Source organism: Mustelus asterias, chromosome 17 (genome assembly GCF_964213995.1).
Source record: "Mustelus asterias chromosome 17, sMusAst1.hap1.1, whole genome shotgun sequence".
In the NCBI taxonomy this organism is placed as follows: domain Eukaryota; kingdom Metazoa; phylum Chordata; class Chondrichthyes; order Carcharhiniformes; family Triakidae; genus Mustelus; species Mustelus asterias.
This window is the reverse complement of record NC_135817.1, coordinates 47,201,654-47,227,789: the sequence shown is the minus strand read 5'-3', so window position 1 is coordinate 47,227,789 and position 26,136 is coordinate 47,201,654. Positions and strand designations below refer to the sequence as shown.

Below are 26,136 nucleotides of genomic sequence, written 5' to 3'. Positions count from 1 at the left end.
GGCATAGCCTTTTCTTTCCCCAGCCTGACTGTAGACCTCCATTTTGCAGCCCCAATGCTCTCTCTCTTCCTCCTACCTCCACACCGCCAATGCGATGCTCGATCAACCTGCCTTCCGGCTGCCTGAGACTGATCCCAACCATCCCTGCTACAGCTTCCTAGCATCGGTTTTCCCTTTCAACCACAAGCCGCTCACTTGGAGTCTCTGGTTGCTTTTGGCATCTCCTGAGTTCTTCCTTCCTCCACATGTTATCAGCATCATAACTCACACCGGAAAACATGTTTTAAGCTGTTCTGAAAAGTTACACTTTTTGTAAGCACGAACTACAGTTTTAACTTACCCGCTGAAGGTGACAAGCCGGGAAATAAGTATTGCAGAAAGTGCTGTGACATGGCTGTAACAGCACTGGCTTCATGCAGGGAAAATATCTTTCTCCTTAATAAAGGTGCCAATTCAGTTGAGTGAGAAATAAAACTTCATCTAGAGCCTTCAGTTAACAGGAGGCACACTATGTGCATTATCTTACAATCTGAAGGCCACATTAGTGTTCAAAGAATTGTCCCTTCTTTAAATAAGCAAAATATTTTGGAGGCAGAAAACAGTCTATTGGACGTAAGTTAGTTTTTATTATCATTGAAAAAATTCTACTTGCCAACACTAATGAGGTATCCTCTTCTTTGTGCAGAGTGAATTTCTCTGCTGAATTAAAATAGTTAAAAAAGAACTCTGGGGATTGATACAGTATGAGTAATTTTACAGATATTAAGAGGGTGATTTCCTACGCTGTTTGGATGAAGAGTCTCCTATGGTGCCAAAGTAAGTACACAAACTAAAATCTCTTTAAAACATTTCTTTGTATTTCTTTTTCTGTAGCTTTTTAAAAAATGTTTTTTTTAAAAATCTTCCCCAATTTCGTTGGTCAACTTTCCTTCCCTCCTTCTGATATTTTGCAGTGGACACCTGTAAACTTCTGGTACCTTTCCCAAATATCACTACTGATGTGTGACTTTGGATAGTGAGTATTGTGAATCTACTTAACAGTACCACACCCAAACCTGACATGAGAATGTGGGCAGAATTTTCCACGTTCTGCAGGCTGAGGCAACAAAACCATCATGCAGCTTGCCAGCGACAAGGCTGGCTTTATCTCGCCACCTTGTGCAGCACTCTGTGCTGAAGAAATCCGTAGCCATTGCCCACACTGTCACACTGGTGGGGCAGTGCCAGGGTAACAAGGGCAGTGCCAGGAAGCAGAGCTGGGGCAGTGCCTGGGGGCAATGCCAGGGTACAGCCCAGCCAGGTTCCTCTCCCCCTGAGGGCTATATTTACCTTTGCACCCCCAGGAGGTTCCCTCCGCCTGATTCTTGTTCTTAAAAATATTGTAATACTTGTCGACATGACGGGGGAAGTTCCCAATGTGGGAGCACGATACTGTGGAGAATCCCTTTAATTACTTTATAATTTGTTTAAACAAGGTTCCTGATCTTTATGGGAGGAACTTCATTACATCACCGGGTTGGGGGGGGGGGGGGCGCAGAGGGCAAGGAAAATCTGAAAACGAGGTCTCGCCCAGGGCGGCACGGTGGTACAGTGGTTAGCACTGCTGCCTCACAGCTCCAGGGACCTGGGTTCAATTCCTAGTTTGGCTCACTGTCTGTGTGGAGTCTGCATGTTCTCCCCGTGTTTGCATGGGTTTCTTCTGGGTGTTCTGGTATCCTCCCACAGTCTAAAGATGTGTGGGTTAGGTGCATTGGCCATGCTAAATTGTCCCTTAGTGTCCCGGGATGTACAGGTTAGAGGAATTAGTGGGGTAAATATGTCGGGTTATGGGGAAAAGGCCTAGGTGAGATTGTTGGTGGTGCAGACTCAATGGGCCGAATGGCCTCCTTCTGCACTGGACTATTGCTTCTCTGTTTGTAGTATGCCATGTTCCTCTCCCTGGTATTCTTGGCAGAGTTGGTGGCTGGCATTTCTGGGTTTGTGTTTCGACATGAGGTCACATTCTCGTTTTCTGACACTTGCAATATTTTACACCCACATTGCTCTTTGGGCTCACGGTGAATGTGGGCGCAAAAATCGCAGTATATGTATACTTCCAACAGGGGGCACTGATAGCTGACCAAAGAGATGAACCCTGAACAACTTCCCTTGTCCAACTTGGGGTACCAACTGAATGCTCCCACTGTCACTCCAGCTGAGATCTTTTAACATTTAGCTCTCTGTGACCTGTGTTGTATAAATACAATTTTTTACACCAACTCCCTGGGCACAGTGATTTATCTTGCATGATATATATGTACCAAAACAAATGAGCAGTAATGGGCAATGCCAGTACACAAGGCGCAGTCATGTTTTTTAATCTGGTTGCAGTATTTATACGCTGTTTGTTTATTGCAGCCAATTTCCTCCTAACAGTCCTCACCAAACCCATTAAAAGAGAACTAACTACACTTGACACTGTTGTCATAAATGACTGATTTACTTACACTGTTCTGTACATCATCCACTGCATTACTTTGCTCGTCTTTTCCATTGTAATTCTGAACCGCATCCGTGTAAGTCTTGAGAAAGATATCCTTGATCTGCAGTCGGATAAAATGGCATTTATTATTGAGACAAAGCACAAAGATTGTTGCTGATTTTACTGAATAACATGCAATTTTATAGCAGCCTTCACATAGCAAAATATCCCAATGAACTTTCGGGGTGGGTCAGCAGATTCAACAGAAAGGAAGACAGATTAGAAGATACAACCCATGGCCCAGTTAAAAAGGTTTTAAAAAGGATTTTGAAGATGAGCAGAGACAGTAAAACAGAAGAATTGAGAGAAACTTCCACAATATAGGTGCCTGAAGGCAGTACTGCTGATGCAGAACTGGTGATGGGGGATGGGATGTGGGGACAGTGTTAGAAGAATGAAGGATCTGTGATTATACACAGTGATTTCACTTCATAAAGATTCCCTTTATAAACAATGGAAAACATAGTTCCCAGACACTGCTCTTATTTAAACACTGACTACATTTTATTTTAACTAAATAAGTATTATATTTTGCAACTTTGTGCACTACAGGTCTATTGCTAATTCTATTGCAGAGCACAATGAAGTGAGAGGTAGGAAACTCACCAGTGCTGATATGATGTCTATATTTTATACCTTTTAATGTTTGCCACCTTGCTGACTTTTTAAAATGATTGATCAGCCAAACATTAACCTCTCCCTTTACCTCCATCACCCCCACCCCCCTGCCCCCCCCCCCATTAAAACACCAAGACTCCACAGATTCCCTACAGTGCAGAAGGAGGCCATTCAGCCCATCAAGTCTGCACCAACCACAATCCCACCCACACCCTATCCCCCTAACTGCATGTATTTACCCTGCTAATCAACCTGGCACTAAGGGACAATTTAGCATGGCCAATGAACCTAACCCACACATCTTTGGAGTTTGGGAGGAAACCGGAGCACCCGGAGGAAACCCATGCAGACACGGGGAGAATCTGCAAACTCTACACAGACAGTGACCCAAGCCTGGAATTGGACCCGGGTCCTTGGAGCTACGAGGCAACAGTGCTAACCACTGAGCCACCACAACAACGTTGGGAAAGAAGAAAAGTTTTTGTCTAATAATGGATGAACTAAAACACATTTTGCTGCAATGCAATGGAAGTAATTGAATTGAGTCAATATTTGTATGCTATAATCATTGGAGAATTAAACTGAAACACACCCTTTTCTAATTATTAGTTAATACCATTTCTCATGCTTGTTTGATATAAAGACATTGTAAATAAAGCGGATAATGTAGATAATAAGAATATTTGCAATATGGATGAAAATAGTAGATTGAGATAAAGGATTTTTTGGGGCACCTTGCGATACCAATTCAAATAAAATTACAAATATACTTACCTCATGTCGAAACACAAACCCAGAAATGCCAGCCACCAACTCTGCCAAGAATACCAGGGAGAGGAACATGGCATACTACAAACAGAGAAGCAATAGTCCAAATGTTAGTGACATTCAGGGTCACTGACCAGATAAACCCAAAAGCATGTTGAATGAAATCCTGGTTTCTGCTAAACGACATAGCTCAAAAACCATACATGACATCGTAGCATCTCATTCCCGGCCTTTTGGCTAAGATCAAGTGTAGTTTTGTTGTCCTGCACTTGGTTGAAGTCATGAGGTTACACCGAGGCTTCATTTGAAGCAATTTCTTTAAAGTGGCATCTGGGCCTTTTGGCTAAGATGCAAATGAGATCAAGCCTTGGAGGAGGTGCAATGCCTGCTCCAATCAGCTTGGATCATGTAGATTAAGCCCAAGACAGGAAGTGGTGAGCCTGTCTTGTCAGCTTGGATCTGGAATGTCTCACTTGCTGAGACTTTGAATTGGACTTTGATTGGATTGAATTGGATATAAACAAAAAAAAAATTCAGAGCGAAACAAATAACAGTATAAACACCAAGATTTTGATTTTCCACAGAATAGGTGACCTTTCTCCTTGCTTTAGAGCTAGTTTACTCTGCGCTCCTTCATTAGCTAAGAACTGTGTCTTTCAATATCCCACCCAAGTGGCGATCTAACAATAGCAAAGTAAACAGTTGGCCATTTTGATGAGTGAATAAAGACCTGTGGAGTAGTGGGGCTAGAGAAACTATACACTCCTTCCATCCCAAACATAACAAATGTAAGAGCCTTCCTCAAAGCTCTACAGACATTGAAAGACTTGCTGTGTACTTCTAACATTTATTTATTTTATTACATATGCATTTGTATTTTTAGAAATTGTTTTTAAAAAGCAGTTTTGGATTTAAGTAGATGTTTCCTTTCTTTGCCCCTCCTGCAAATGAAGTTCGTGTTCAGTAAAACCAAATAATTGATTCCTCAATATAATGATTCCATCACCTTCCAACCTTTCTGCAGGACTAAATACCAGCAAGAATGTGTGCAAGGCAGTCTGCCACAATTTGCCATTGTACCATGTGCCATCTGATTAACTAGAAAAGAATGCAATAAGCACACAACTCCAGTCTGAATGAACTTACACATTGTAAATAAAACCAGGCCCCACCATTTGTCAAGATGCATTTGAATGATTTTATATTGTTAAATTAGTCGGTTAACAGAATTGCAATATTATTATTAATTACAGCTCCAGTAACTATGAAGATGTTTTTAGATATGACAAATATCTGTGTTTAATGTGTTGAAACTCTTTATGTGCCACTTACCAGTTTCAGCATCCATGGGCTTCCACGACATGTTGCAAAGCAGCCAAAGAGGCCAAAAACAACTATGGTGGTGCCAGTCCCAATGAGTACGTACGGGGCATTTGTGGAATTCTCAGCAACAAGTGAGATGTAGGTGCCTAAGGTGAGTTTACCCCATACTCCAACAGCCAATAGGACAACGCCTGTGATCTGCAAAAGAAGAAAACATTCTTCAACAAACATTGAATTTTTAAAAGAGAACTGCTATCCCACCAATATTTATCATAACATTCAAGGATATCAGAAAAGTGCAGAAAAATGGGATCAGCGTGCCTTTAGTGGTAGTTATTGTCAGTACAGACTCGATGGGCTGAAGGGCCTTTTCTGCGCTGCATGATTCTAGGACAATGACCTCTTAAGGGTGTTAAAATTCCTGGGAGAGAACAGAAAGTCTTTTAAATTGAAACTCCCAATTATACCAGAATGGGACAGTCTTTAGGGAGAGATAAGCAATGATGAAACCCCAGTGCTCCAAGTTATATATCCCTTTGATGACACAATCTGCAGGATTAAACCTCAGCTTTAGAATAGCAAATCCATACAAACATACCTATCAAAGGCAGGAGTTGCCTGGGACAACTTGATTAAAGCAGTGAAAAAAACAGCTCGTATTTCTTGCACTAATCGGACTAACATTTAGTGTTCAGTCAGATGTGTCTCCCTTCTAATGGAAGAGTAGAAATTATTAATTGGAGGTGGGTTATTCCAGCATTCACATTGCAATTGAAAAAGCACTGTGAAAAATATAGCTTCTTAAAGGTCTCTGATTGCCGAAATGAATTTTAATGATAGGACAGAGCACTGATATTTTGGCTTTTTTCAATTATTACAATATAAATAATGGTATAGTGTGGGCAGCCAAAATTAGATTTTAACTCTAAAACATAATATTTTGTTGTGACCTTATGTATAGCTGCTTTCTTGATTACTGGTGGCCTTCCTAACAGTGTACAATTACATATTGCCTGTTTTATATTGAATTTCTTATATTCTTCCCAAGTAAATACTGCAGTGATGTGAAATTTGCAGAATAAAATCAGCATAACTAATATAAGACAAGAATCAGGTGCCTCATAGGAGATATTGGCTTAAGGTGTGGGTTGCTATGATACACTGAGATGTACAAATGGATACTGAAGGCAGCTTCAAGGCCATCTACACAGTCAGAAACAAGTGAACCTGATAACGGTCATTTCTTTGTCCTTTTCGTTGATTGATTAGGCCCGAGGTAGAGAGGTGTGCAATCTGCACTTGCCTCATTTACCTTCCATGCAGCATTTTGCTTTGTTTACTGAATGAAAAAGTCAATTGCAAGTTGTATATAATATATATATTGACTGGATTCTTGATCAGATCTAATTCACTCTTTCTCCGTTTCACACTGAGTGTGTTTTGCATCTAAATTTCAAATCAGTGGTGGGAAACTATAGGATGAAAGCATGCAGCAGATGACAGATGGTGAAAACATTTAATGGGTTTGAGAAACACCAAGCAGCAACTAAACTACCTGAACTTTAGACAAAGAGAACACAAAGTAGTTGTGCCATTGGTGTTGATGTCACAATTGGTAATAATGGTGTATCTTGGGACAGAAAGTGAATATTTCTATCTAAGATAGAAGGGGAAAGGCTTTGCTACAAATATTTAGGGAATCTTTTTTTCCTGTATCCCCCCAATATGATATTCACCCAATGGTGTAACATGTTAAATATTACAAAAAAGTTTAATGGAGACAGCTAATTTGTATATATTGTATAAAATATATATATCTTTAAATATAAATAATGTATGTGTGTATGTATGTATATGTTTGATTTTCATAGATGAAAAAACATCAAGGGTAGTGACATGCAATGATTATTTCCCTTAAGGGCTCTCAAGACAACTTATGTGCCCTCATAACCACCCTGGTAACAATGTGAGCCTTCCATCTCTCAAGAAAATGTCTTGCATTGTGGTGGTCAACCTTGTGTGAAGCATCGCTTGGTGTGAATCAGTAGCCGCACTCTGGCATAGCAGAATCTGCCGTGTTTACTGAAGAGGACGGCAGTGGACTGAGAAGGTTCATAATTCTGTTTTCTCTGGGTCTTCTTCCTAACCAGCTGAACTTACTGTTCTGCTTGCCATTTCCAATGCCTCTCCAAACAATCAGCTTCCATCAGTAACTGTTTTCTAGTTGTTAGTGTGAATGTCCCCCATTTCACACCATGCTTGCAGGTGTCCTTGTAGAAGAGGCATGAACGCTCAGGAGGTCTTGACCCAATGGCCAGTTCACTGTATAATCTTTGGATACAGTAAGAGTTTTAACAACACCAGGTTAAAGTCCAACAGGTTTATTTGGTAGCAAATGCCATTAGCTTTAACCTGGTGTTGTTAAAACTCTGTGTTTACCCTGTACTGTGTTTACCCCAGTCCAATGCCGGCATCTCCACATCATAATCTTTGGATATACAGCCATCATCCATCTGATGAACATCGTTAAGCCAGTGCAGACGTTATTGGCACTCCAGGACTTGAATTGGTGACCTTCTCCTGCCAATAGTTGCCCAAAATATGTTTGAGACAACAAAGGTAGAAACCGTTCAACCATTTCTCTTGCCTCAAGGACAACTTCTTCCTTGCTGCCATCAGACTTTTGAATGGACCTACCATATATTAAGCTGATGTTTCTCCACACCATAGCTGTGACTATAATACTACATTCTGAACAGTCTCCTTTCCTTCTCCCCTAGGTACTCTATGAACAGTATGTTTTGTCTGTATAGTGTGCAAGAATCAATACTTTTCACTGTATCCCAATATGTGTGACAATAATAAATCAAATCAAATCTTCCTAGGATTGTTGTCCAGGTCACGCCACAGTAGAGGAGTGTGCTGAGGATGCAGGCTTGGTAGAGATATGGTTTGGTGTACTCAGTCAGATTGCTGTTATTCCATGCTCTCTTACTCAGCTTGGATGTAACTGCTGCGCTTTTGAAATCGGTTTGCTGATTTTAGCATCGAGTAACAGACTAACCACTACCTGGCAGAGAGCACTTATCTCAGCAATAACCAAAGATCAAACCCAAAAAATTCCAAACTGCATTCAATGCTTTACATTCTTCCAATAACAAACCACAGTGGTATATGGCACTGACTAGTAAGCATTGGTTGCTTCAATGATTTGATTGTCTTCTGTAAGCGCCTGACTGTACCACAGGGATACTGGCTCTATGTGTAACCCAGAAAGTGAAAAAGCAATGACCACTTTCTGATGCTTTCGACCCGAACTCTGACAATGCAGCTTTGATTAAACTTTTCTATGAAAGATTTGCATTGTACCGGAGTAATGTTATTCCATCTATTTATGCTACAATTAAAAATTTTCACATAAATCATATGCACATTTTAAACTAAATAATGCATTACTTTTGTAAGCGATATTTTGACAATGCTTCTTTATTTGGTATAACCTGCTAATGGCCTTGGTATGTGTAACTTTAAAAAAACAATTACTTTAGAGTTTTTAGGGGCAGCAAAGCTCTGGTGAATATTTCTTTTTGCTTTTCTAAAGGCTGAACATATTGGCCAGGATTCTCCCAAAAAAATTCTAAGAGCCAAATTTGTGTAAAAACTAGAGTAGGAGGCAAGCTGTGGGGGTTACTGATAGTGTGACATGAACAAGTGTCACATGAGGACGGCCTAAACCGGGCTCTTGGGTTCGTGTCACACTATCAGTAACCCCCACAGCTTGTCTCCTGGACTTGCAGAATCTCACTGGCTGTCCTGTCTGGAGACAATACACATCTCTTTAACCTGTGCTTAATGCTCCCTCCACTCACATTGTCTGTATCTTTAAGACCTGGTTGGCTGTAGAGATTCACATTCTAATCAGTATTCTGTAACTTGATTTTGTGTCTCTGTATGCCCTGTTTGAGAGCAGATATCTACTCCATCTGACGAAGGGGCAGCTCTCCGAAAGCTAATGGCATTTGCTACCAAATGAACCTGTTGGACTTTAACCTGGTGTTGTTAAAACTCCTACTGTGTTTATCCCAGTCCAACGCTGGCATCTCCATATCATGACTCCCGATTACTGGCCAGCCCTGCTACCCTGCAATGCTGCCCCTCCGACCTCCCCCTCCACACCCACCGATTGCTGACCTGCCGGACTTATCCGGGCCAGCCTCGAATCCTCCTCCCCCACCCCCCCGGCCTGCCTCCAATCTGAATGGAGCCAGGAGATGGACTACTCGCTGCAGAATTTCCAGTCTTTGACCTGTTCCTGTAGCTACTGTATTTATATGGCTGGTCCAGTTCAGCGTCTGGTCAATGGTAAGACCTCAGGATGTTGATAATGGGGGATTTAGCAATGATAATGCCATTGAATGTGAAGGGATTTTCTCTTGTTCAACATGTCTGGCACTTATGTGCTGCAAATTAATATATGTTGTGACGTCAATTCCCAAACAAAAAAAGACACTTTCAACTCCAATTTGAGTCACGTCTTACAAACTGTGCAATTGTAATGAAATAGAATCAACAGCAGTTCCTGAAAGGTTCATTTTTGAGCAGTATTAAAACGTAAGAGAAGAATACAATGGAGCCCAGGACAATCTTATGTGAAACCTTCACTTATTATACTATTATGGGGAAAAAATGTGGACAGAACTTACGTTTGCCCTCTGGAGTGCTGACAATTTAAAAGGTAATGGGGTTATTTGAATGGTGCTAGCAGTTAGATTTTCCACTGGTTTCTCCCCCTGGCCATTAATTGTACTGGACATCAGCATAATAACCAATATAGCAGTGGAAGTGGGGTCCACAAGGGTTTCCACACTGGGTTCATGACCAGAATGCTCTAGAAGATTGACTCGTGCAGAATTTAAGTTGTCCCCTCAGTCCTGTTGGCATCTACTAAACATGGCTTTCTGGTACTGTATTTTACATTAAAACCTGCCCAGGGTGCACCAATGGGCAGCATGGTGGCACATTGGTTAGCACTGCTGTCTCACAGCACCAGAGACATGGGTTCCATTCCCGGCTTGGGTCACTGTCTGTGCGGAGTCTGCACGTTCTCCCCGTGTCTGCGTGGCTTTCCTTCGGATGCTCCGGTTTCCTCCCACTGTCTGAAAGACGTGCTGATTAGGTGCATTGGCCATGCTAAGTTCTCCTTCAATGTACCCGAACAGGCGTCGGAGTGTGGTGACTAGGGGTTTTCACAGTAACTTCATTGCAGTGTTAATGTAAGCCTACTTGTTGCACTAATAAATAAACTGTAACTTTAAACTCTAATGCTGGAATATACTTCCGCTAGACAGAGCAATCCATTGGACTGAAATTCCTCCTCTGCTGCAGCTATGGGATCGCAGACTGCCATGGTGTCACTGTTTAATCTTATAGATGAATAATGGTCATTAAGATGTTAGAGAGCTGTTGCTGTTTGTGGACTCATGCACCAAAATGACTTACTGGCTTTTCGCTATGGTAGCTTTATATTTTGGATCATGAGCATTGGAATGATTTACAGAGTTTAGTTTAAAGGTGCATTGGGTCAAAACAGAAAGCATACAATTCCTTTAAGAGATTGACATTATACATTTTGAAATTATGTTTATGGCCAGTAAGCAAATACATGTTTTGGTTCATTTTCAACAGGGGGCAAGTTGAGCAGAGGAATAGAGGCAGCGAAAAGGAATGGATTTCTGAGCTGACTGACGGAGGTGAAACCTTGGAATCATTTTAAAAATGCTCGATACAGCATCTTGTGCTGGCAGGGTGTAGGGTTGTTCTGCATGTAATCAGGTGGATTAAAGACCTTTCCTCAGGCATGAGCATTTTGTAGAAAAGGAAACCGAGAAGTGAATCGCTCACAGTGATTGATTGTGTTGAAATTTGGTAAATGCAAATTAGTTGCAAACCCAACCATGTCGAAATTCATCCCTCCTTCCCCAATACATAATTTAGTTCCAATCTCAGCACCCAGACTTTCAACCCATCCCACACATGGAACAAGAAATAAACTCAACTACTCCCACAGAGAAATAAATACTCCAGCCTACAGCCCTTTCTTTAAACACTTATCCACCAAACAAAATTGTAGCCATCAATTATAAATGCCCCAAATCCCAAACAAATTAAATTTAAAAATATGACATTTCTCAACACATAAACCCATGTGTTTCAGTGATGAAGTAAAGCAAATGTTTTATTGGTTTTGCATAATCTGCTTATTTCAAACAATATTATTGTGAATATTAATTGAAGATTTTGAGGGATCCACCAGCTAGCTTGGTGAATTTTTTATACTGTGGCACCATCTAATGGAGCTCGTTTGTAAGTATTTTGCATCCACAAATGCTTTATCAGCATATCTAACTTTTTAAAGTATGGTATTCTTAATTTTAAAATAATGATATATTGATGTGTTTTCTTAGCTCTTAGAAAATAAACCCTGAAATTTTTGATAACTCCACAATAGTAACTCCTATTTGATACTGTATAAACAATCAGTCTTTTAACTTTTTTCTTTTACTGGGGCGATGAAGGAACAACCTGCAGATCACTAACGTGAACAAAGAAAATCTAGAAACTACAAATGGATTGTTGCAATGTTGGATAATAACTGGGTGAATGGATGGGGTTGATCAGGCAGTAGTAAAGGTTCTGCTGCTAATTTGGTGGTGATGGAATCTGCTAGTTTATCACACTGTGCGTTGCTTTTTTTTTAAGAGAACATAGTTACTGAGCACGCCATAGTTGTGGAAAATGTTATTTTTCACAATAGCATAATATTAAGCCAGAACATTTTGAAACAGTTAATCTATGTCTGCACTGTTCTGTATGTTTTGAGAAGATAGCTCTACATGGGAAATAGATAAGAAACTGATATCTGTGGCAATAGACAAGATAGGAGACAAATGTCTTGTAATAATGGCAAATGTTTGGAGGATCTGCAATGCTGGGAAGCAGCAGACTCTCAAGGTCGAATAGTTATCAGAAATAGAAAGAAATGTTTTGTTGATGAAGTGCCATGAATTGGAGGTACACATGGATCAGAGGTACAAGGACATAACTGTTAGTTCTGCAGGAAGGGAAGGCTCTGTTTTGATACTTTTATCTTAATCAGGGAGTGGAGAACAGCATAGCTGTTGTCATGCTGACATAAGAAAGGATATAGAAGTATACGAGCTGCACCTAGGATGAAATCCAGTGTAGAAACTTTGTTTATTATAACTATCTGGGCAGCGCCAAACCCACTTCCTCAATCTGTGGGGCCTAGAGCTGCCGCTTGTCTGCAGCAGCCAATAAATTGGCTGTTTCTAGGGGCAGCTGTCTACCCCCTGGAGCTGTGAGCCAATCACAGAGCCAGCAGCTCAGCAGTGCCACCAGACGATCTGGTCACTGCTAAAACTGCACCTGGATGAAGTGGATACAATGGATAGATGGTGGCACCTTCAGAAGCCAGTAAGTGGGATCTTGGGGCTTTGGAGCCAGTCAGGCAAGCCCTGGTAATGAAAAGGTGGTTGGGGTTGTTGTGAGCAGATGGTTCTGTTGTTGTGAAGGACCTCCTTGGGTCAAAGAGTGTCTGAAAAGGAGGGGCTCCTCAGAGGCAGATTTACAATGAAACTTGCCATAGCACAGGATACCGAAACTATGGGGGGGGCCGCAAAAATGAGTGATTAAGTTGCTCACCTTGCCACCTTAGAGCACTGTCCACTCCCGTCCCTCTTTTCTCATTTCCTCACCAGCTCTTTAAACTCCTTGGTTATTTCCTGGAACATGTCTTTCCATTGGCTGCTACACTTCTCAGTGAAGTTGTATCATACCTAGTACGGCATTTAATTGGCTGAAGCTGGTGGTTAACCCTGCCTCCGATTGGCCTGTCTCTCCAACTGTTAGCTTCCCCGGGGCTCTTTCCTGTGTGAGAAGCTGCAAATGGAGCCAGAGTTGTGCCGAGGCTCCAACTGCTCTGCACACTGTCACCTAACAGTGGGAATTTGTGGAGAAAGATTATGCAGAGTCAGGCCAAGTTCACCCCTTTCTGTTCCGCTGTTTATTAATTTGAAGCTAAGTGATTAGCATGTATCTATGTATATGCCTGCATATGAGGGGTTCTCAATGAGACGATTATATGATTACATCTGTAATAAAGTGGTTTTCATAGAATCCCGACAGTACAGAAGGAGGCCATTCAGCCCATCGAGACTGTGCCGACCACAATTTCACCCAGGCCCTATTCCTGTAACCCCACACATTTTATCCTGCTAATCCCCCTGACACTAGGGTCAATTTAGCACGGCCAATCAACCTAACCCACACATCTTTGGACTGTGGGAGGAAACCAGAGCACCCGGAGCAAACCCACGCAGACACGGGGAGAATGTGCAACCTCCACACAGACAGTGACCCAAGGCTGGAATTGAACCTGGGTCTCTGGTGCTGTGAGGCAGCAGTGCTAGGTGCTGTGCCACCGCGCTGGCTCAAGAGTTCATGTCAGCTCAAGACAAAAAGTGCAGCGGTTCTTTCAAAATGCATCTCCACCTCACTGAATCAGAATCAAAAGGACAATCCTCCCTGGTTAGCTCCTGCTAATTTCAGATCTCTTGATCAGGAGTGTGTCCTATAGCCCATTGCATTAAACTGCACTGCTCATCTCCTTCTCAATTCGGCAGAACGCATGGTAATTGTTGGTTCACAATGCTGTTCCTATTGGTGGGTCCTGAATTTCTGCACCACTGGGAGGAAGGCTGAAGAGGAAGGTTGCTAAAAGACTAGACTTGCCAAATCCAAACCACTGGGATGTGTGAGAGTGGATCTTGCCGGATCTGTCTGCCTCAGCGCAGAATTTTGCCATTCTGAGAGTCTGGGCAGCATCAGGCTCATGCTTCAACAATGTGGAGAGATGAGAGACACCAGGAATTTCTCCTTCAAACAGAGAGATTAGGGGGAGATTTAATAGAAATGGTCAAAATTATAAGAGGTTTTGATGGAGCAAACAGAGAAAATGGGTTTCAATGGCAGAAGGTCAGTAAATGAACAGAGGGGAAATAAGGAGAATGTTTATTATGCAGTGAGCTACGATGATCTGGAATGTTCTCCCCAAAAGGGTGATGGAGGCAGATTCAGCAATGACTTTCCAAGGGAATTGGATAAATATTTGAAGGGGAATAAATGAAGGGCTATGGATAGAGAGTATGAGAGTGGGTCTAATTCCATAGCTAGAGCTGGCGCAGACACAATGGGTGGGATTCTCTGCCCCCTCCCCACCCCATGACATGTTTCCTGTGGCAGGGGACAGCCAGCCATTGGCTGGTAGAGGGATCTTCTGGTCCCATCACTGTCAATGAGATTTCCCATTGAATCCACCCCATACTGCGGGAAACGTACGGCACAGGTGCGCCGTCAGCAAGACTGGAAGATCCCGCAGGTGGGAAAATTCTGCCGAGTGAGTCAGATACCTTTCTTCTGTGCTGTATGATTCTATTTAAATGTAAAGATGTATGTTGGTTTCTTTGACAGTGCCTTCCAAACCTGTGATCTCTGCCACCTAGAAGGCAGAGATGCATGAGAACACCACCACCTGCTGGTTCCCCTCCAAGCCACTCACCATCCTGACTTCACTGTCGCTGGGTCAAAATCCTGGAACCCCCTCCCAAACATGCATTGCAGCAGTTTAAGAAGGTGGCTCACCACCATCTTCTTAAGGGCAATTAGGGATGAGCAATAAACATTCTGGCCTAACCTGTGACACCTATATTCTGTAGAATAATTTACAAGAAGTTAATTTGGTCAAATGCATGTGATGATTTTTGCTATCTTGAACATGATACATTAAATTTGTAAGATTATTGCATGTAGGTTAATATTATTTATGAAGTTTTATTATTATTTATTAGTGTCACAAGTAGGCTTACATTAACACTGCAATGAATTTACTATGAAGATCCCCTAGTCGCCACACTGTGGCACCTGTTCCGGTACACTGAGGGAGAATCTAACATGGCCAATGCACCTAACCAGCACATGTTTTGGACTGTGGGAGGAAACCAGAGCACCCAGAGGAAACGCTCACGGACACAGCGAGAACATGCAGACTCCACACAGACAGTGATCCAAGCTGGGAATCGAACCTTAGTCCTTGGCTCTGTGAGGCAGCAGTGCTAACCATTGTGCGACCGTGCCGCCCTTGGTTTATTAAGCCCCTTGGTTTATTAAGCTCCTTGGTTATGCATCTTTATGAGGACAGAGTGCAGAAAGATTTTGGATTTTATTTCAGAAGATTTGTCTATGGGGTAAGACCATAGCCAGGGAAAGCTAATTAAAAAAAAACATGAAATGGCAAGAGCCAATTTCTTCCCCTTTATTTCTTGAAGTGCTGATTCATGCTAGGACACCGGTATCCTCAAGGATGTCCACAGTGTACATATTCCAACTAGAAATCATTAAAAAACGATCAAGTACTGGCCTCTGGCTGATTTCTTTAACGGCCTCAACCGGGATATTGGGTTCATGTCACACTATTTGTAACTCCCACAGTTGCGTGGACCTGCAGAGTTTCACTGGCTGTCTTGTCTGGAGACAATACACATCTTTTTAGCCTGTCTTGATGCTCTCTCCACTCCCATTGTTTTGTTTCTTAAAGACTGGATTAGTTGTAAGTATTCGCATTCCAACCATTATTCATGTAAATTGAGTCTGTGTCTTTATAAGTTCTGTTTGTGAACAGAATTCCCACTCACCTGAAGAAGGGGCTTAGAGCCTCGAAAGCTTGTGTGGCTTTTGCTACCAAATAAACCTGTTGGACTTTAACCTGGTGTTGTTAAACTTCTTACTGTGTTTACCCCAGTCCAACGCCAGCATCTCCACATCATGATTTCTTTAAAACATCTGAATCCAAGACATTGAACGGATCAAACTCAATGGACCAATTTAATGCACACTTCCAGCGCAAAACACTTTTGAACTAAAAGATGCAGGAAAAAGATCTAACAGGCTGTAAGATGCACTGCTCCAGCAAAATTTGCCCTAATATCTTGTCCTTGTATGGTTCAATACCATTCCTGGTAAGGAACACACACTGAGCTGTTGGGAGAGAATGGCATTGGACCTCATACTTCCATTTTATTACTGACAGGACTTTGTTGTAGACCCAATATGCAAAGAAATTTAAATTTTAAATGATGAAAGCCGAACATTTCTGAGGCAGTGGAATCATTGCCTGCTCCTACTCGACAGCTAGATCATTTTCTCTGAAATTAATCCTACGTTGCTTGGAGAGCACTGAAGCTGGCAGAAATCTGTTTGTCACAGGTTTTAAAAAATAGAATTACTCATGAATAAAATGGGTTAAGTTGTTTTTTTTAAGTTGAAGAGATTGATAGGTTTTGTTGCTAATGACAGGAAATCTTGCTGAGAAGGAAATATATTCTACTGAATTACACAATGATCCATCAGTGTAAATAACATGGGTCTGTGTTGCTCTGACGAAACACTGGATGGTGGCAGTGTGGGTGCAGACATTTTGTACACAACAACCTTTGCAAGCGTCAACCATCATGTCATGAATAAGGCGCAGGGGATTGAGGATCATGATTGGAAGATAATGGATTGATGTCTAATGGGGAAGATCTATACAAATCTATGCTCCCACACTGATTCTATTTAGCAACTATCTTTGAAACATCACAGACTGCTTTCACACAGGTCTACTAACGTATGTACGCAGACTGTTTCACTGCAATCATTTCCTCCTCAGCTCTTGATTTTTTGTATAATTTCCTTATTTCCATTATCAACCTAAGGGCTGACCATGGGCCTCAATCTTATTCCTTTCCTCAGCCTGGTAAGATTCTACTTGTTTTATTGTTATATTTTATTGTTTTACCAGAACATAGTACTACAGATACTTTATATCAATGTTATGGCAGTGTTGTCACTGGGTTAATTCAGAGCATTGTCCCGGTTGAGACAGGCAGTCTATTTTATAATTTTTTTCTCTGGTTTTCGAAATGGACAATTGTTGGGCTAATAAAATGGCTCCAGCTGATACATGCTAGTTTCTGGAAGGTTCTCATTAGTTTGAAAGCGAACAAAGGCTAACACCTCACACTTCCTGAAATGTGACACGTCAGCAAGGACAGAACCTGATTTCCATGAATTTAAATAAATTTTTATAGAATAAAGGGCGTTATGCCGCAGCATCCGCCCACGATGAAAACCAGTCAAGATGACCGTGCCAGGGGCACAGAGGTGCCTGGAGGCCTCAAGGGTGAAGGACAAGGCTGGACATTGCCCTGGCACCCTAGCCGTGCCCTGCCTGGTGACACTCCCAAGTGGGCAGTGCCAGGGGACTGCCAAGTGAGCAGTGCAGGGGCGGCACATGAAGGGGACAGTATCATGGGGGCTCTGGCAGGGGTGTAACCCTCCTCCAATGGGGAGGTGCTCCCCCTCATGTGTGGTCTGAGGGAAGGGGGGACAGCCCCAATGTCAATGGGGAAGGTAGAAGACAAGGGAGGAGCTCCAATGCCTGTGGGCGGGTGGGGGGGGGGGGGGGGGGGGTGGGTGCGGGCAGTGCTTAACAAGCTGTTGGAAGTTATAGGTAGTTACAGTTTGACCTCTGAAGAGAAACAATAGCTCCGGACAAGCAGTCTGCGATGTCTACCATCTTAACATCAAGCAAGTGGCAGCAGAAAGAACTCTGGCTCTCATCAAAACTGTGAACTACTGAACTACTGGCACATTGTATATGCCTTCAAGACTAATTCAATTCTATATGCCTTCTCCCCAGTGGAAGTCTTGAAGCCTTGTTTCTGGAAAGACGGATCACTTGCAACAGCCAACCACCCTTCTGAAGGAATATTGCATGATTCTGGACACACATAAAATCCTAACTTGTATTTATTGTGGTTGGGCCCTGAACCTCTTTGCTGTCCCTTAATATTGTATGAGTGCAAAAAGATGAACTAAGCCCCTCGTCGCGTTTTGTGTATGTGTGTGAAATACTGATGATGTGGAGATGCCGGCGTTGGACTGGGTGGGCACAGTAAGTAGTCTCACAACACCAGGTTAAAGTCCAACAGCTTTATTTGGTAGCACGAGCTTTCAGAGCGCTGCTCCTTCATAAAGAACAAACAAAGAACAAAGAACAGTACAGCACAGGAAACAGGCCCTTCGGCCCTCCAAGCCTGTACCGCTCCTTGGTCCAACTAGACCAATCGTTTGTATCCCTCCATTCCCAGGCTGCTCATGTGACTATCCAGGTAAGTCTTAAACGATGTCAGCGTGCCTGCCTCCACCACCCTACTTGGCAGCGCATTCCAGGCCCCCACCACCCTCTGTGTAAAAAACGTCCCTCTGATGTCTGAGTTATACTTCGCCCCTCTCAGCTTGAGCCCGTGACCCCTCGTGATCATCACCTCCGACCTGGGAAAAAGCTTCCCACTGTTCACCCTATCTATACCCTTCATAATCTTGTATACCTCTATTAGATCTCCCCTCATTCTCCGTCTTTCCAAGGAGAACAACCCCAGTCTACCCAATCTCTCCTCATAGCTAAGACCCTCCATACCAGGCAACATCCTGGTAAACCTTCTCTGCACTCTCTCCAATGCCTCCACGTCCTTCTGGTAGTACGGCGACCAGAACTGGACGCAGTACTCCAAATGTGGCCTAACCAGCGTTCTATACAGCTGCATCATCAGACTCCAGCTTTTATACTCTATACCCCGTCCTATAAAGGCAAGCATACCATATGCCTTCTTCACCACCTTCTCCACCTGTGTTGCCACCTTCAAGGATTTGTGGACTTGCACACCTAGGTCCCTCTGTGTTTCTATACTCCTGATGACTCTGCCATTTATTGTATAACTCCTCCCTACATTATTTCTTCCAAAATGCATCACTTCGCATTTATCCGGATTAAATTCCATCTGCCACCTCTCCGCCCAATTTTCCAGCCTATCTATATCCTGCTGTATTGCCCGACAATGCTCTTCGCTATCCGCAATTCCAGCCATCTTCGTGTCATCCGCAAACTTGCTGATTACACCAGTTACACCTTCTTCCAAATCATTTATATATATCACAAATAGCAGAGGTCCCAGTACAGAGCCCTGCGGAACACCACTGGTCACAGACCTCCAGCCGGAAAAAGACCCTTCAACCACTACCCTCTGTCTCCTATGGCCAAGCCAATTCTCCACCCATCGAGCCACTTCTCCTTGTATCCCATGAGCCTTAACCTTCTTAACCAACCTGCCATGTGGGACTTTGTCAAATGCCTTACTGAAATCCATATAGATGACATCCACGGCCCTTCCTTCATCAACCGTTTTTGTCACTTCCTCAAAAAACTCCACCAAATTTGTAAGGCACGACCTCCCTCTTACAAAACCATGCTGTCTGTCACTAATGAGATTGCTCCGTTCTAAATGCACATACATCCTGTCTCTAAGAATCCTCTCCAGAGGCACTCACCTGATGAAGGAGGAGCGCTCCGAAAGCTCGTGCTACTAAATAAACCTGTTGGACTTTAACCTGGTGTTGTGAAACTACTTACTGTGTGAAATATACCAACCCCTTTCATTTCACCTTACCACGAGTTTGCTGTGCAAGTTGTTCATAGAGGATTGGAACACTGCAAGTTTAAGGGTTGGGGAAAACACACCACCAGTTTTAAAAGTGGAAATCAAAAACACCTTTCTGTTTACAGATGGGTAGTGAGAGGAGAAACCGAGGCTGTTTAAATTAATTCCCCTCCTGTCTGTAACAATATTTTAATTAATACACATTGAAAGAATGTAATTTAATTTTGTGTGTTATGCTTCTGGTGTGATTTGCCATATCAAATTAATCTCACCGCAGACAATGCTTTCATCCTGATGTTATATAACTCAAAATGCCCTCCTCAGATCTAACCCAGGTGCAGAAAATTAGTATCTGTAATTATATTGTTGGGTGTTTTTCAAATGAAGTGAACTATCTTTCTTTCACAACTTTATCAGAATTTCAATTGCACAACAGTACTTTGCACAGAAAAAAATCAAATCTATATATCACACAGTCTGCATTTTGCTCAAATTTCCTGGAAACATATGCACTTCTATATAAAAATGAGCCAGTTAGTAAATACCTAATTTATAATTAATCACGGATCCTAAAATCAACCACAAAGTGTTTTTAAATTTCAATGTTGGTTTTAAAAGAGTAATCTCCCTGGCATCCCCGTTTGCCTGTTGTCACCAAACGAAATAAAAACAGCAAATGCTATAAGTACTCAGCAGGTCCGATTTGTGGAGACAGAAATGTGATGACCGTAAATATTAACTTTATTTCTCTCTCCATAGATGTTGCCTGACCTGCTGAGTACTTCTGGCATTTTCTGTTTTTATTTCAGATTTCCAACATCAGCAATAGTTTGCTTTTGGATTAATGTAACTAAATGAGCCTTGCAGACCAGGTTCTGTTTCTGTCCCTATCAATTTAACTGAAATCAGTCAGAGTGGCAGAAGGTCTACAATGGGCCTCAGAACTTTTAGGATAAAAAAAACAGCAGGGCAAACAAAATCACAAGATTGCCATTCCCAGTTGCTATTCAGTGACCCTTGCTGCAACGTACGTGTGTGGAGGTGAACTGAGGATTAAGTGAGAATCTTCTAATGCCCCATTACAAGCTTATCTTCCTCTGATTTTTCTGGACAACCTACCATTGGAGGATCCTTCCAAACTTACTAAGTGCAGGAAACCTCAGCGATATTAGCATAGGGAATCCACGCAAAAGCCACGTCCCTTTTTATGGCACTAACTTATGTAATATGATAAGAGTTTAAGGCCCAGACTTCACCCCCGGTCGGGTGGACAGGATTGGGAGATTTCCAGACACTGTGAATGTGCCCTTTGAAAATGTCCACCCATAGGTCAGATTTTCAGTTCAGGTGAGCAGGCTTAAATCAGAATCGGGATGGGCAACCCTGTAACAAGGGTGGAGATTGTTGAGTGTGGAAGTGGGCTGGGTGAAAGGCCTGCCTCTGTGCACCGGCACTACGTTTAAATCAATATAAGATTAAAGCAAAAAACATCCTTCAATCCCTCACCCCCTCTATACGAAGTCCATCTGTGCCAACCTATGCCCCCACCCACCTCCCATGGCCCTCACATAGCTATGCCAACCCATGATCCCCACCCCCATCCCCCCATCAGTCTTTGCCCTTACACCCTCAAAGTTAACCAACCAAGTATCATTACACACCAACATACAAATTTGGAGCAGGCCTAGGTCATTCAGCCCCTTGTGCTTGCTCTGCCATTCAGTAAGATCATGGCTGATCTCACTGTGACCTTAACTCCACTTATCCACAATGACTTCTATGATACAGACATAAATATTGGACACTTGCTTGACAGCTTTGACATTTTCGTGACAGTTCCTTGAGAGTTAAACAGTTCCGTGACAGCTGGACAGTTCTTCAACAACTCATAGAGTCATAGAGGTTTACAGCATGGAAACAGGCCCTTCAGCCCAACTTGTCCATGCCGCCCTTTTTTTTAAAAACCTCTAAGCTAATCCCAATTGCCCGCAACTGGACTGTTCTGTGACAGTCCCTTGAACTTAGACAGTTCTTTGACAGCTAGCCAGTTCCAATGAGTAATAAGTGTGTAATCATTTTTAAATTTAACAATCCAAAGGAATTCACTAACTCTCCAAAGAGGAACCCTGACTATCCAAATGAATCCACCATGATCAAACCTGTTCTCACCTGGTCTAATCTGCACACTCCATGTTACACTCTCCTGGGCTACCAAAATCCAAATTCATTGCAGATAGCTGATGATTTAAATGGCCAGCTGCCTCCGCGAATTGCACATGCCTGAACCCTGCCCAGACTTCAGTCTATCCCTACAAAAATAGGAAATGCTGGGTTCAGGGGCTAGACTTAGAATTTTCAGCTATTTTCTTGGATTTTCATCACAACAGTGTGTCTCTCCATCACAATGAACATCTAGGTCCAAATCTCTCAAAGGTTCTCTTGCAAAGCTATGAAAAAACAGTAATTGTATAAGTGCCTTAAGGTATGTGGGTAGGGTGAATGAGGTATGTGGGTAAGTGGGTAGGGTGGGACATGGGGGTTGGGTGGAGTAATTGGGTAGGGATGCAGGGTGGGTAAGGAGGCATGGGGAAATGATGGGGAAGGATAGCATAGGTAAGTGGGCAGGTTGGGTAAGTGGGTCGGTAGGTAAGGTAAATTGGTAGGGAATAAGTTGGGTAAGGGAACAGAGCGGGTTGGGCTAAGGGGTTAGGTGGATAAGGGAAGTGGGTGAGGAGGTAAAGAGTCCCAGCAAAACTGGAGTCAATGGAAATCAGGGGGAAAACTCATCATCTGTTGGAGTCATACCTTGCACAAAGGAAGATGTTTGTGTTTGTTGGAGGTCAATCATCTCATTCCCAGGACATGACTGCAGGTGTTCCTCAGGATAGTGTCTGACGCCCAATTATCTTCAGCTGCTTCATTAAAGATCATCCATCATAAGGTCAGAGGTTGAAATGTTCGCTGATGTTTGCACAATATTCAGCACCATTTACAGCTCCTCCAATATTGAAGCAGTTTGTGTCCATATGCAGCAAGACCTAGACAATATTCAGGCTTGGGCTGATGTGTGGTGTGAATGTTACTTGCCACTTAAGTGCCAGACAATGACCATCTCCTACAAGAGAGAATCTAACCATCTCTGCTTGATATTCAATAGCACTACCATTGCTGAAACCCCCACTGTTAACATCCTGGAGGGTCACCATTGACCAGATACTGAACTGGACTAGCCATAGAAATACTGTGGCAACAAGAGCAGGTCAGAGACTTAGAATTCTACAGGGTGTAACTCACCTCCTGACTTCCCAAAGCCTGTCCACCATCTATGAGGCACAAGTGAGGATTGTGACGGAATACTCTTTGCTTGACTGGATGAATGCAGCTCCAACAAAACACAAGAAGCTCGACACCATCCAGAACAAAACAGCTTGCTTGATTGGCACTCTATCCAACACCCTAAATATTCTCGACCACCAACACACAGTGGCAGCAGTGTGTATCATCTACAAGATGCACTGCAGCAACTCACCAAGGGTCCTCAGACTGTACCTTTCAAATGCACAATCTTGACCATCTAAGTTTATTTATTAGTGTCACAAGTTCACTTACATCAATACTGCAATGAAGTTGCTGTGAAAATCCCCTAGTTGCCACATTCTGGTGCCTGTTTGGGTCCACTGGGGGAGAATTTAGCATGGGCAAAGCACCTAATTGGTACATCTTTTGGACTGTGGGAGGAAACCGGAGCACCCGGGGGAAACCCGCGCAGACACAGGGAGAACTTACAAATTCCGTACAGATAGTGACCCATGCTGGGAATTGAACCCGGGTCCCTGGAGCTAAGCCTACTTGTGTTACTAATAAAGCAACTTTAAACTTAAAGTATGATAAACTTACTTTCCAGAATAGGTTTTACTGCATATAAGAAAGCTCAGAAATTTATAACTTAAAAACTTGTGAACCAGAAGAAACTGCAGTACAACTCTTATTCATTTGTGGGACACGGACGTCACTGGCTGACCAGCATTTATTGTCCATCCCTTGTTGCCCGAGGGCAGTTGAGAGTCAGCCACACTTCCGTGGCTCTGGAGCCACACGTCCGTGGCTCTGGAGCCACACATAGGCCAGACGGGTAAGGACGCAGATTTCCTTCCCCAGTGAACCAGATGGGTTATTCCAACAATGGTTTCATGGTCGTCATTAGATTCTTAACTCCAGATATTTTTTATTGAATTCATATTCCACCATCTGTTGTGGCGGGATTCAAAACTGGGTCCCCAGAACATTAACTGGATTAATAGTCTAGTGATAATACCACGAGGCCATTGCCATCCCTTACTCACAAAGAACTGGCGCTGTCAGACTTATTAAGGATATGAAGTAAAGTTACTTTGTCAGAAAATGCAGCATTTATTTGAAGGTACGGTGGGAAATTCGAGTGCAGAAGTCAAACTAAATTAATGTTAATTAATGTTCTACTACTGGTTTCCCTATGCAGACAATCTTTGAACACATTTAGAGCATGCAGTTGTTTTCAATCATCACAAAACCATCGCGAACTCACACCACACTTCTGAGTTACTTTTAGCAGTTTGCTGAATCTGTTCTGACAGCTGCAATAAATTGTACATTGCTGTCATGCTCACATTAAAAACTTTACCATTTGCAATAATTTTCTTCTTAGCTCTCCTGAAGGTCCCAACTCTTGCTGGACTGACTCAATGGATATTGAGTATCCTCTGGTACATTGAATCTTCATGTGAGGCTTGATTCTCATGGCTGTAGACTACTACTGGGCATCAAAACTAAACCCAACTCCATCTCTACATCGGATCTACACTTACAGAAGGGTCACTGAATTGTAATCAGGTGCAAGAACCCTAGCCAATGTCAGCTTCTCTAACCCAAGGGACTTGGGGCCAGTTAAAGCTCCCTGCCTCTGGCTGATATCAGTTAACTCAACTCAAGCCTAGTGTTAAACTTTAGTCAGTGAGGATTGTGTTCCTGTCTAACAATGGCACAAACCAGCTCAAATTATTTGACGAATGACTATTCTACTTGAAGCGAAGAGGTGAAAGTATGCTAAATGCTTCTTTTTGATATTGAGTTTCTTTTGCCAATAAGAAATTGGAGTCCAGTTAGGAAACTGCATCAATTTAATAAACATACCAGAGCTATGCCAGTTCACCTACCCCTAAAGGCAGGGTTACAATCAGGAAATTACCAATGTGAACTTGCAATTTAACATCCTATGTTATAGTCCATTGGGACATCAGACTAAACTCACAATACAAGTTCCTTATATTCTAGAATATTTTGTCTACAGATGGAAGAGTAAGATAAATTGTAATGTTTAAATACTAATTAGCTAATATTTATTTGTTAACCACAACCCTCAGTTTTGTTAAATAGAGCATTTATGCTTTGAGCTTTGAACACTCGTGGCAACACTATAACAGCACAATAGTAGTAGAAATCAGTTACCAAATAGGTAGGATTTCTTACCTGTACCAATGACCTGCATATGAATCTAATTTATACCAAAAGTTCCAGATAAGATAGCTTGAAAATCCACAGTCCTATAGAATTGGTACCGTTCACATTTTTGTCAAATTACAGTAAGAACAAATAGGTCAAATGCTACAGCAGGAACCTAGGTAGCACTTGATTTAATTTGATTTATTATTGTCACATGTATTAGGGTACAGTGAAAAGTATTGTTTCTTGTGCGCTATACAGACAAAGCAGACTGTACACAGAGAAGAAAATGAGAGAGTGCAGAATGTAGTGGTACAGTCATAGCTAGGATGTAGAGAAAGATCAACTTAATGCAAGGTAGGCCCTTTCAGAAGCCTGAAGGCAGCAGGGAAGGAGCTGTTCTTGAGTTGGTTGGTACATGTCTTCAGACTTTTGTATCTTTTTCCTGATGGAAGAAGGTGGAAGAGAGAATGTCCAGGGTGCTTGGCGTCCTTAATTATGCTGGCTGCTTTTCCGAGGTGGCGGGAAGTGTAGACAGTGTCAATGGGGAGGCTGGTTTGAGTGATGGACTGGGCTTCGTTCACAACCTTTTGTAGTTTCTTGTAGTCTTGGACAGAACAGGAGCCATACCAAGCTGTGATACAACCAGAAAGAATGCTTTCTATGGTGCATCTGTAAAAGTTGGTGGGAGTCATAGTGGACATACCAAATTTCCTTAGTTGGCATGGAGGGACCAGGATAGGTTATTGATGATCTGGACACCTAAAAACTGAAAGCGCTCGACCATTTCTACTTTGTCCCATTAGCGTAGAC

General features: G+C 42.5%; 1 protein-coding gene across 1 annotated transcript in view; it reads right to left on the bottom strand.

Annotated features, from left to right (window-relative positions):
- tspan7 (tetraspanin 7) overlaps window positions 1-26,136 on the bottom strand; it is a 96,205-nt gene that overhangs the window by 8,213 nt on the left and 61,856 nt on the right. The window contains exons 2-4 of the mRNA XM_078232576.1: window positions 5,240-5,428; window positions 3,914-3,988; window positions 2,487-2,582 (exon numbers count right to left, since the gene is read on the bottom strand). Coding sequence (XP_078088702.1) covers window positions 2,487-2,582; window positions 3,914-3,988; window positions 5,240-5,428 — 360 coding nt within the window. The remainder of the gene's footprint in view (window positions 1-2,486; window positions 2,583-3,913; window positions 3,989-5,239; window positions 5,429-26,136) is intronic.